Source organism: Panthera tigris, chromosome A1, assembly GCF_018350195.1.
Source record: "Panthera tigris isolate Pti1 chromosome A1, P.tigris_Pti1_mat1.1, whole genome shotgun sequence".
Lineage (NCBI taxonomy): Eukaryota > Metazoa > Chordata > Mammalia > Carnivora > Felidae > Panthera > Panthera tigris.
Genome location: NC_056660.1, coordinates 52,130,457 through 52,142,575, shown reverse-complemented (window position 1 = coordinate 52,142,575; position 12,119 = coordinate 52,130,457). Strand labels below are relative to the sequence as shown.

Genomic DNA, 12,119 nt, shown 5'->3' with positions numbered 1-12,119 from the left:
CCCTACCTCCCTCGGCTGCCAGATGTGGGCCAGCCTAGGAAGGATATGACGTTGGTAGAGATGGTTCTCTGCAGCTGAGGCAGACCCTGAAGGACTGAGAACTGAAGGACGTTTGCTGACAATACCCTCAACTGCTGCAGCACCAAGATTCCCCTAAAGGGAGAACAGAGTGCTTTATGTCTGTGTCTGTCACACAGGTTGTCCCAAGGAAAAGCTAACCTGTGCCATGTGTACAGACACAGACACCACACACCGAGTCTCACACAGCGTGCCCAACGTTGTATAGGTGAGGATGGGCTAGGATGTGTAGCTGTTAAGAAAGAAACGCTCCAGAATCATGGTGGCTTATAACAACAGACTTCCCAGCTCATGTTTCAAGTCTACTGGACTTGGCCTGAAGCTCTGCCCTCTGTTGTCTTCCCTGTGACCCAGGCATAGGGAGCGACTGCCAGTACCCAGAGCGAGGGGGAGAGGAGTGAGGAAGGAAGCACGGGCTCTTAGAGCTTCGGGTTGAAAGAGATCTATGTCGCTTCTGCTCACATTTCATTGGCCCAACTCTGGTGGAACTCTACAATCTAATCCTCGTCCAGGAAGTGGAGCGGAAGCCGATTTTGGTGAACAGTTATACGGTTTATCACAGTTACCTCCATCTCAGGGAACACTCGAGGAAGACTGAGAACGATGCCACACCACAAATCGCCGTTTCAGTTCGTGAAGTACAGAAATGGTTTGTGTTATCATTAAAAGTCTGTATCTGCAGAAAGAGAGGTAGAAGATTGGTGTGAGGCTCTTCAGGACAGCGGCCACGAGAGCTGTGGCTTTCAACACATTTCTATGAACTTGAATTGAATTTTGGTTTTCCTTTGAATTTAGTTCATTGTAAAGATAACCTGGGTGGCACATCTACTAAAATACGTGGCATAATGATGCATGCTTTGAAGGAATTTTCTTTAAGTGTTAAATCTTTTATAATTATAAAACTAATATTTTTCATAGATTAGAAAAAGCACAAGAAAAAATTATGAGAGTCTAAATAAGCATAAGTAGGAAAACATATAAATCAATATAAGTAAGAAAAAAAAGTGACTTCGCCAGCTCAGGTTGCCCTAACAAAATACCACAGATGGGGTGGCTGAAGTGGCGGACATTTATTTTCTCACAGTTCAGAGACTGACAGTCCCAGATCAGAATGCCACAGGTGGTCGGGTTCTGAGGAGAGTTCTCCTCCTGGCTTGCAGACGGCCTTGGTCTTCATGTGTCCCTAAGTGGGGGAGGGGAGTGGAGAGAAAGAGAGAAATGAAAATTCAGAAAGAAATAAAAATAGGGAGATGGGAAAGAGAGAGAGAGAGAGAAAGAGAAGGAGAGATCTTTTTCTTCTTACAAGGCCACAGTCCAATGAGATTATGGTCCCATCTTCATGATCTCTGTTAGCCTTAATTACCTACTGAAGACCCTATTTCCAGATACAGTCACATTGAGAGTGTAGGCTTCATCATATAAATTCTGGGGAGACACAATTCAGCCCTTAGCAAAATACAAATAAATCATATTCCTCAAAGTTATTGTAACAGGAAAGACTAGGTTATGATATAGTAACACAAATTAGTCACTCATAATAATAAAGGTTCAGTTTTCTTTCAGGCTATTTGCCGATCAAGAGTCAAAGCTCGTTCCATGTTGCTTTCTGTATATGTTCCATCTTACATGCTAGATGGTCACCACGGCAGAGGGAAAGAGAGCTCTCAGCAACCTCAAACAGACAATGAAATGCTCCAGCCAAGAAGTAACCATATTACCTCTACTTGTATGTTATTTGCTAAACTAGACCCAGGCTCCCACCACAGACAGGAGGGCAAGGCCTAGCAGACCAACCATGTGCCCTGAAGGTAGGGAGTTGGACATCATTTTAAATAGTGTTCACAGATACTGTTACAAGTTGAGTTGTGTACCCCCCCATTCATATTTTGAAGTCTTAAGCCCATTATGTCAGAATGTGACCTTCTTTGGAAAGAAGGTCATCACAGATATAACTAATTAAGCAAGATGAGGTGGTAATGAAGTAGGGCGGGCCCTTAATCCATGCTGCCAACCTTATAAAAAGGGGAAATTAGAACACAGACATGCACACAGGGAGAAAGCCACATAAATATGAAGGTAGGCATCTTAGTGATGCTTCTACAAGCAAGGAACACCAAAGAATGCCAGAAAACCGCCAGAAGCTGGGAGCCAGGCATGGAACAGATTCATCTTCATCGCCCTCGGAAGGCAGCAAGCCTATGACACCTTGATCTCAGACTTCCAGCCAGTCTTTCAGCTTTTTAGCTTTAGCATTTGTCATTGTGCTTGAGCCATAGTAGGTGTTCAATAGGGGCTTGGAGAATACATTCATGAGGTACAAAATTGGTTGATATAGATTAGAAGTGATACAGAATTTGAAAGGCAAGAGGGTTATGAGGAGGCTCGGGCATGCAAGAAAAGCCTCATGAAAGAGACAAAAGTTGAGACTTGTCTTAGTGAGTGGTGTGGGGAGAAAAAGAAGTAAAAATCACAGATCAGAGAGGTGAAGATGGTGATATGGGGAAATAGAGCCATATCTTAAATAACACTTGTAGTAAATGACTCAGCTGCTAAAACAATGACGGGGAGTGTTGAGTGTGTAAAGGAGGTGTTGATGCTTTACCTAAAGCAACTTGGCAAGGCTGCAGCCAGCCGCTGATGACTCCATGGCCAAGTGCAGGATGCCTTTGTAAGAGAGGTGTCCTCAGATGGAGTGCCATTATTTATAGGGCTTAAGTAAATAACATGAAAACAAGGGCCTGGCTTTAAGTTCTTATGGGAGGATCTTACCTTGGAAGTTCTGCTAACCCCTAAACAAAGGGCAAAAAGAAAAAGAAGTGCTCTGCGGGCAATTTAAAGACAAAAGCAGTCAGGATCTCAGAACTGGGTTCCGGATTCTGCTACTGTGGCAAATCCCACTGCTTTTCCGTCTTCTGGTTCCTGTTAAAATCTGTTACAATATTCCCAGAGATAACATTTCCTTTATTTATTCTCTTGCATTCAACAAACATTTGTGAAGTACCACTTAGCCTTAGGTGGAACTAAAATATTCTTTTAAAAATTACCTAATTTAAAACAATCACCCAATTTGCAACATTTTAAAATATTTAAAACGATAACTTGCTGTGTCACAATGCCAGAGGCTAACTGACAATAAGCACATCCGGAAGAGAAATTACTGTAGAAATAGGCATTTTTATGGTAGAATAGAAGAGCTGGGCTCAGTGGTTCCATTTATAAAATGGCTCATTAGAATAGCACAGTGGCTGGCATGTCAGTGGTAGTCAGTGAAGTGGTTGTTGAATGAATAAAAGTAGGCAGGCATTCACAGCTGTATACCCAACTTTTAGACCAGTGCCTGGCATATAAAAAAAAAAAATTAGGGGCTCCTGGGTGGCTCAGTCGGTTAAGCGTCCGACTTCGGCTCAGGTCATGATCTCACAGCTTGTGGATTTGGGCCCCACATCGGGGTCTGTGCTGACGGCTCGGAGCCTGGAGCCTGCTTCTGATTCTGTTGTCTCCCTCTCTCTCTGACCCTCCCCCGCTCACACACACACACACACACACACACACTCTCTCTCTCTCTCTCTCAAAATTAAATAAACATTTTTAAAAAGCCATTTAAAATTTTTAAATATTGATGGAACAACAGATAACTAATTTTATTTATTTATTTATTTATTTATTTATTCATTCATTCATTCATTTATTCATTTCGCAATCACTTATATTGTGATTTACATACAAACTTGATATGCAAATTCAGCATTAAAACCTCAACTGCTACTCAAGAGGCAAAGATTTGGCTCCAAGCCAATGCTTGGAGAACCTTCCCACTAGAATGAAAGCTCCATGAGGCAGAACATTGTCTGAATTCGTTGTTCCTTAATGTTTTTAATAGAAGTACATTAAATGAACGCAGGCTAACTTTTAGTAGTCTTTTCTTTAAAAAAACAAAAACAAAAACAAAAACCTTGCAAGAAAAACCCAAGTTCTTTTGCTATAGTAGTAACAAGCATCTTTCATGCCACTATCTTGAGACGTTTTAGTTCAGAATTTGCAGCCTGTGAGAAGGCAGTACCATTCTTGACGTCCATGCGGCTGGGCCAGCACCTATGCTTAAATTAATCCAACTTTTATGAGTTTCCTCAGTGTTAACCACAATCCAAGTGGGGGAGTATAAATTTAAAACAAACAACAACAAAAAAGATTGTCTTTCAGGAATGAAAAATAAATATAATCTGAAATCAATATTTATGAAGTTGTGATTAATTGACTGATGACCAAATGATTACAAAATGTCTGTCTGAAACATCTACTCAAATTTATTAGCTTTGACCAAAAAAAATTAAAAAACAATCTGAACTGGGTCAATGAAAGAATAATGCATGCCTAATCAATTTTTAATAGCACTTAAGATTTTATATTTTTTTAAACTTGCTTTTAAATAATTTATCATAAAAATGAATCTGATTTAAACAAGGGGTAAAAGGTGTTCCATAGCTATTTGATGGTTTTCTTAGCAAAGAAATTCAATTATAACTGACTTTTTATTACTGAACTACTTTATTAATAATAATACATCTTGCACTTACACTAAGGCATGGGGCCAACAATCTCAGAGAATCCAAGTGAGATCTAGGATTTAGTTCTAAATCTACCATTTCCTGGTGGTTTATCTCTCTAGGTCTCAATATCTTCATCTCTGAAAGGAGAACCTGCTAAAAAAAACACAAACCCTAGATTCTTTCTAGTTGTAAAAGTTTATAATTCTAAGAATTTAGGGGGCTTTAGCCCATCTCAGATGTTATATCTGATAGAATTCCTTGGGTCACAGGACTCTCCATAAGGCTACTAGGAAGTCCAGAAAGAGATTAAGCAGGAAGTCAATGAGCCAAGTAATCTTTGTTTTTCTATTAGAGTAATAGCGTTAATTTAACAAAATTGGCCAAATAACATCTATTTAGAACATGATTTGTCAACAAAAGGAAATGCTGTTCATAGAGCAGAAGGAAAGGATAGTTCCTAGCCTTAAACCATTTGCATTATCAAAAGCAAAGCCTGGGAATTGGCATGCAATCAGTTTGGGCCTAGAGGGAGTCATAATCAACCTGTATTGCTAACAGTATTATTTAGATATGTACGTGTGTGTACCTATCCACCAAACATTAGTTAAAAAAAAAAAAAAGCAGGTACGTTATGGTATGATCCTATTTGTGGTTATACACATATACATGACTTAAAATGTTTGGATATGTTCTAGAATTTAACAGTGATTACCACACAGGATAGAAAAGTGAGGCGTTAGTACCGAAGAAATTTGGCTTATTATTTTATTTTATTATTATTTCAATGTTTATTTATTTATTTTTTATTTTTTTTTAACGTTTATTTATTTTTGAGACAGAGAGAGACAGAGCATGAACAGGGGAGGGGCAGAGAGAGAGGGAGACACAGAATGGAAGCAGGCTCCAGGCTCTGAGCCATCAGCCCAGAGCCCAACGCGGGGCTCGAACTCACGGATGCTCACAGACCGCGAGATCGTGACCTGAGCTGAAGTCGGACGCTTCACCGACTGAGCCACCCAGGTGCCCCTGTTTATTTATTTTTGAGAGAGAGAAAGTGAGCAGGGGAGGGGCAGAGAGAGAAAGAGAGAGACAGAGACAGAGGATCTGAAGCGGGTTCTGCGCTGTCAGTACAGATCCCAATGTGGGGCTTGCACTCAGAAACCATGAAATCATGACCTGAGCTGAAGTCAGATGCTTAACTGACTGAACCACCCAGGGCACCCCTGCTTATTATTTTATATATTTAAAAATGGCTTACTTTTCTTAAGATGAGCCTTATTATTTTTATAATTAGCAAAAAGCTAATTTCTTAAATTATAATTTAATTTTAAATTTTAAATTAAATGTATAATTAGCAAAAACCAAATTTTTAAAAAGTCTTCCATTTTGAAGTGAAAAACAAGTAAAGGCAATGTTTACAGCAGCCTGTGTCTGTAGCGAAAGAAAATATTACCTTTTGTGGAACAGTCACCGAGTACCAGATACTAGATATCATACACAATCTCTGACCTCAAGAAACAGTCTATTGTGGGGGCAAACACATAACCAAATATAATACAGCGTGATCAACACAGAAATAACTATGTGGACAAAGCACTAAGCACCAAGAAGCCGTAACAATGATAGTGAATGTGGAAAGAGATGTTGGGAAGAGTCTAGGTTTTGACATTTTACCTAAAAGGTAGGGTATGATTTTTTAAACTCAGCTTTGTGACTGAGTATTAACACCAATCATTGAGGTGATTAACAAGAAATGAAATTAACAAGAATTTGCCCCAATAACTAAAAAAACAACCACAAAAAAATGTCTTCAACATGTCTCCCTGCTGCAGTTTCTAGGATGGATGTGAAAGGCAAAACATTCTCAGTCCTACATCCTACTCAAAGGGTGGGAATGACAGGTCCTAACATACCATCTTAGCTATCAGTGAGGTGAGAACAGGAAGAACACAGCAGGCTGGGGACAAGGTGAAACTTGAATGACAGTGGGTATCGACCTGGAGCTGTCTCATTCTGAAGCCTAACATCTACACTCTTGGCCAGGAATGATGCATTAGGAGAACATGTGCATTCCAGACTCCATAAAAATATGACTTCAAAAAGCCAAAAAATAGCCAAACCAAGTGACTTTATGCCAGGCATTTTGAAAAAGTGGCCAATAACCAGGCAGTTTTCCCTAGTTCTCCAAATCCAAACGCATGATGGCCTCCAATTCCCAGGAAATGAAGTTATTGAGATGTTTCAAAGAATTTTCACTGTCACCTGTGAGCAGATTTTGAACTGGACTTAAGTTTCTTCCGGCTGGTCCAGTCTCATTATTGTCTGTTTCTTTGAGACATGATAGTAAACATACATTGACCTCTTTTAATGCGCACGCGCGCACACACACACACACACACACACACACACACACACACACACTTTACCAAGAAGGAAGCTAAGAAGCAGAAAGGTCAAATAAATTATCTGAAGCCAGTAGAGCCAGAAAGTTGTTGGGACAGTGATTTCTACCGTCCCATACAGATCCAGAAACCCTTTCCTTTGACCACCTGCTGCTTCTAATTATACTGTCTCTGTGTCGTTTTCCCAAAGATCGGTAGAAGTAGTTCCATTGGTTTTGTTTTTAATCTCTCTACTCACAATTGTATGTTTGCATAAATTAATCACATTGGCCCTCACTTAAAGTAAGTTGCAGTTAAATTCCAAATCTGTTACATTCAAGATTCATGAAGGAACTTTTAGAGTTTTTCTTTTTCACTAGTAGGAAATGCTAACTTAGAACCTCACACATTCTCCTTCCGAGTTCTACAGCCCAACGTTACCTAGCTTTTCCAAACCACGCACCTGAAATGAAGGCTTCACAGGCTTGTTCAAGTGCTTTCCAGAGGATGGACGGCTGGCACTGTTTGCAGCTTTCTCACTTGGACGTGTAAAGCAGAGTTCGTGGCCCTGACCCTTTAGTCTCCGTTGGAAACCACAGAAAGGCCAACGAAAAGCAAGCCTTCAGGGAAACCTGCGATTAAATGTATCCAAATCGTCTCAGAAAGAGATCAAGAGACAATCACTATTTGTTGTTTTTAAGGAACATCGCATCATTTCAGAATGGAAAAAGATCTGAGAGCGGCAGAAAGGTTTTTTTTTTTTTTTTGAAAATTAAAATGTATACATAACATTTTATCTCTTCCTGTTTTGACTGCGCCCTGCGTTTGCAGACTGTGTGGGGTTTTTTAGGCAGAAAACTCCCACCCACCCTCCGGGAAAGAGTAAGGCATTTAAAATCGCTTTCCCCATCTTCCTCTCTGCTCTGCACTGCTACTCTTTCATTTAAACTTTCAAGATCCTCCATCGATGCCCATAGTAAACCGCCTTCCTCCTCATTCTCAAGAATCTTGCAGCTTCCGAACCCGGGGCCTTTTTTTTTTTTTTTTTTTTTTTTTTTTTTTTGAATGAAAGGAAGAAAGGGAGGAAAGGAAGGAAGCTCCGGAGGGAGGGAGGGAGGAAGGAAGGAAAGGAAAAGCCGTGTGGGTCGCACGTTTCAAAAGCGCGTTTTCGTTTCCTCTCCCGGCGGGCTGTGGCCCTGCCAGGCTGCCGTAGCCGGCCTCGCGCGGCCCCAGTCGCGGCTAGGAGCCGCCGTCGGCGGGACTTCCGTGTTGGCGGGATTCTGAACGCTGCCATGGCTCAGACCGTGCAGAACGTTACATTGTCGCTCACTCTGCCCATCACGTGCCACATTTGCTTGGGGAAGGTAATGGGTGATTCTGGGCACTTCTCGAAACAGGGTCGGGTATGAAGTCGCCCGCCGGAGCCGAGGGCGGTCTCCGTGTGTGGCGGGGACGGGGAGATGGGTGCAGACGCTTACCCGCGTTCTCCTCAGGCGCTGGGAGGCCGCGTCCTGGGGGACGAAGGGAACGCGTCGTGGTTGCTGGGTTCATCCTCTGCGCCTTTTGGAGGGGGATGACAGCGGCCTGGGGTCTGAAGGAAGGGCGGCCAGGCGGCTCTGTTAGCTCCGCCGGCCTCACCCGGCCGGCCGACTCCGACGTCGAAGGAGGCCTCGTCAGTAAGGAATCGCAACAGTATTTTACGCCCCTTTGCCACCTGTGTGGCGTGTATGAAGCCCGTTAAAGCACGTTTCCTGGGAGTCTTGCCCAAGATTCCTTCGTCCCCTACACAAGTGGAATGTTCTTGTCCTTGGGCCTGCCCGCTGTGTTAATTGGAGAGTCTTTTCCATTTCCAACATCCTTTCCTTTGCTTAACCCTGCCTTTAGAATGTCCTTTGCTCTGGGTTCAGAATTTGAAAGGTAAATAGTACCCACCCCTGAGTGGTATTTAGAATGAGAGGCATGGTCTTTTGGAACCATTCAGCTATGAGATGGAATCCCCGCTCTTTGTGTTGCAAGAGGTGTCTAACGTGTTTGTGAAGCTAGATAAAGTAGTTCTGAATTAGAAACAGAATTTTGAAGAGTCTGATGCATTCGTCTCTTCTTTCATTTCCGTTTGTGCCTCCCACTTGGTTTTTAAAAGAGCTTTTCTTTAACGCATAGATCAAGAAAGAAGATCCTATGTATGAGCAGTCAGACTTTTTTCCCACCCCGAATTGCTTTTACATTTGTGATGTGTCTGTTTACCCTCAAGTGCAGACTGAAACTACAGCCTCCTGCGTGGAATTGAGACCTAGAAACTTCATAGAGCAAACATTGGAGTGCCAGCCAGTATGATCATCTGCCTTAGGTGTTTGGGGTTCTGTGTGAATTTACTGAGTTCAAGCAGTAGTAGGAAGTCAGGCTTGGAAGCAACTGGTAACTCTTGGTATCAGTCAGAATGAAATGCCAAGGAAATAGCAAATGTGCTGTGAGCGCATACAGGGGATGGCTTGATCAATTCTGACTGGAGAGATCAAGGATGGTGGCGTAGAGGGTGGTATTTGAGCTGGTATTTGCTGCCACTGCCTACATACAGAGCTGGGAGGAGGGGGAGATGATGTTTATATTTGCTAGTCTACATTTGGTCTCTGACATGAAGTTGCCACAAGTACGGGTTAAGTTCTGAGTGCATTTACTCTCAACAGTAGCATTAAAAGCTGATAAAAATATCTTGGGAAATAATTTTCCTTTGGTCTTAGTTGTACACATTATATCTAGTTTCCATTAGTTAACAGGCTCTTTTGCAGTTGTGTTGACAATGTGTTCTGCCTGGTTGATTTTCCATACCTGTGCTTTTTGTGTTTAACAAAAAAGGATACCTAGTAGAATACAGTGATTTGCAGTTTACAGAATGCTCTTGTATGCATTTAATTACTTCATTTACTCATTTCACCAGTGCTGTGAAATAGATAGGGCTGGTTGCCCCATTTTTTTTTTGACATAAGAAAGCTAAGGCTTAGAGTCTCTGGCTTGAACCTCTGTTATCATTTGTGTCTTCAGTAAATTCTTCCTAAAAACTCACGTGAGCTCATCTGTGATAGCAGACACTCTTGTAGTGTGCCTCCTCCCCTCCATCCCTTTCTCTCTTTTTTTCCTGTATTGCTTAGCTGTGTTCTAAAATGAAATCTAATAAAAGATTAATGGTTTGTAAACAGGCATCTTCTTCTGTCTACTGTGGAAGCATAAATGTATTGAAGGCCTGAGTTCTGTGTTCAGACTATGAGTTTTAGCTTCTTCCATTTACTAGTTCCGTGACCTTACACAAGTTACTTAACCTGTCTCAGAACAGTTTCCTTGTCTGTGAGATGGGAATGGTAATAGAAGCAACACTCTTTCTTGCATTCTGGGCACAATTAAATGAAGTAATTAAATTGTAGTGTTTAGCATAAGGTCTGGGGCATAATAATATTCAATAAATATTAAACTTTAGTGTGGGCACTGAGACAGGCCCTCAAATGAGGAAACCAGCCTTTCTAGTAACTGTTCTTCCCAGTTGCTTCCTGAGGAAGTGCACTCATTCTATGAAGATTTGCTTTCCCAATGGAGTGGGACCTGTTTGTTCTACAAATTGCCGCAGTACATCCAGGTTTTAACTGGTTCCGTATAACTGCTGCCTTTTGTACAGTTAAAGGAAATCTGATCTGTTTGGGCCACTTAACCCTCACCACATAACGGTAATTGTGGAGTACTGGAGATAGCATAACCTGGGGTAGTACCATGTTTCCAATGCCGCGTCCACCTCCCTGACACACACCTCTGGCCACCTCTGAGATCTGCGGTAAGGTCCTTTTTGACTAGCCTTCTCTCAGATAACCATTCTTTTGCTGCCCTCATTATTTGTCCAAAAATCTCACCATTAGCAAGATTCTTTTCTTTTGATTGTTCAACAGAATTAGGAGCCATTATCCCTGAGAGGTCACTGTTAAAAAAATAAAAAAAAAAAAGAAAAAAAAGTGCATATTACCTTAAAGGAAGAGTTGGGGGTGGGAGAGACCTTAAATCCGAATAGATAATATAGATGCTGACAGGGATGGGGAAGAATAGAGACATAAGAGTAGTGGAGATAGCCTAAGTATGCACACTGTCAATACTTTGTCTTTTGGATACAAATGTACTTAAAATTGGACAGTTTAGACATTTTGCATTTTCTGCCTTTCTCTGCCTTAGCCTTAAAGGTGGATTCTTTCTGCTTAATAATGTTTAGCAACCTTGCCAATATCTCAAGAGCTCTATGTGTTTGAAGAAGTTAGATACACATCCTGTGGGATGAGTTATGTGTAATATATTTTCTTGCCTATTCCTCCTTAATTTTTTCTTTTTGCCTAGAACTAGTGGGCCAGCAAGCAGAAATACAGGTTCAGGATATCAGTTAAGTGACATTTAGGTCCTGGTACCAGATTGCTACAGACCAGTTTATCTCTAGATAATTCCAGTCATTTTTCTCATCAATTAGGATTCCAGCTGCAAAATCAAATTATTGTTGCATGTTTTTGACTAAGTCTGCATTTTTCCGTGAGTAACATGTCTCCCAATGTAGACTATAGTTAGTTTAATGAAAGGTGAAGGAGGTTCTGAAGTGAAGTGACAAGCAACTAGACTTCTGGTGCTCTTCAACGTTAGTGTATCATATTCAGTTATTCGTCACTTGAGTATAAGTCCAGTTTGAGACTTCAATATAAAAAAACTAGAGTATTTTGAAATTTAGAAAGGAGTTGAAATTGAGGTTCGAATATGTGGAATGGAATTGTGTTGGAATGAATGGACATAATAGCAAATTTTTAAATACAGACTATTTTTCATTTGGAAGGGAATCAAGCTTTGTGTAGCTCTACAGTATTAAGATTTGTACTTATGTAAGGGCAAGCCCTGTGGCTGAAATAATCCAAAACGAAATCAGCTTCCTTAGGATATGGGGTATCTGTCTCTTGCAGTGTCCAAAGTAGGGTGGACTGTTTCAAGCTAGGAATACTACAGGAAGAATCCCTTCTTTGAGGGAGGCCTTGCATTCCACCCATATTGTTGATTAAAAATGTTGACAAGGTAAGGCTAGGTAAGAAGCCTTATGCAACTAAAC

General features: G+C 41.2%; 1 protein-coding gene and 1 long non-coding RNA gene across 3 annotated transcripts in view; one reads left to right on the top strand and one right to left on the bottom strand.

Moving 5' to 3' along the window:
• Positions 1–296: 296 nt before the first annotated feature.
• LOC122236643 lies at positions 297–8,891 on the bottom strand. The gene is made up of 4 exons (XR_006214771.1): positions 8,485–8,891; positions 7,470–7,638; positions 1,161–1,261; positions 297–754 (listed from the first exon to the last, which is right to left on the bottom strand). It is a non-coding gene; the product is annotated as an uncharacterized LOC122236643 (long non-coding RNA).
• OBI1 (ORC ubiquitin ligase 1) overlaps positions 8,274–12,119 on the top strand; it is a 41,592-nt gene continuing 37,746 nt past the window's right edge. The window contains exon 1 of one of the 2 annotated variants that reach the window (XM_007075115.2): positions 8,274–8,370. In XM_007075115.2, the coding sequence (XP_007075177.1) occupies positions 8,299–8,370 (72 nt within the window). In that variant the 5' untranslated portion in view covers positions 8,274–8,298. Of the gene's footprint in view, positions 8,371–8,812; positions 9,187–12,119 lie in introns of those variants that run through there. The other variant, XM_042978816.1, reaches the window with a different exon arrangement.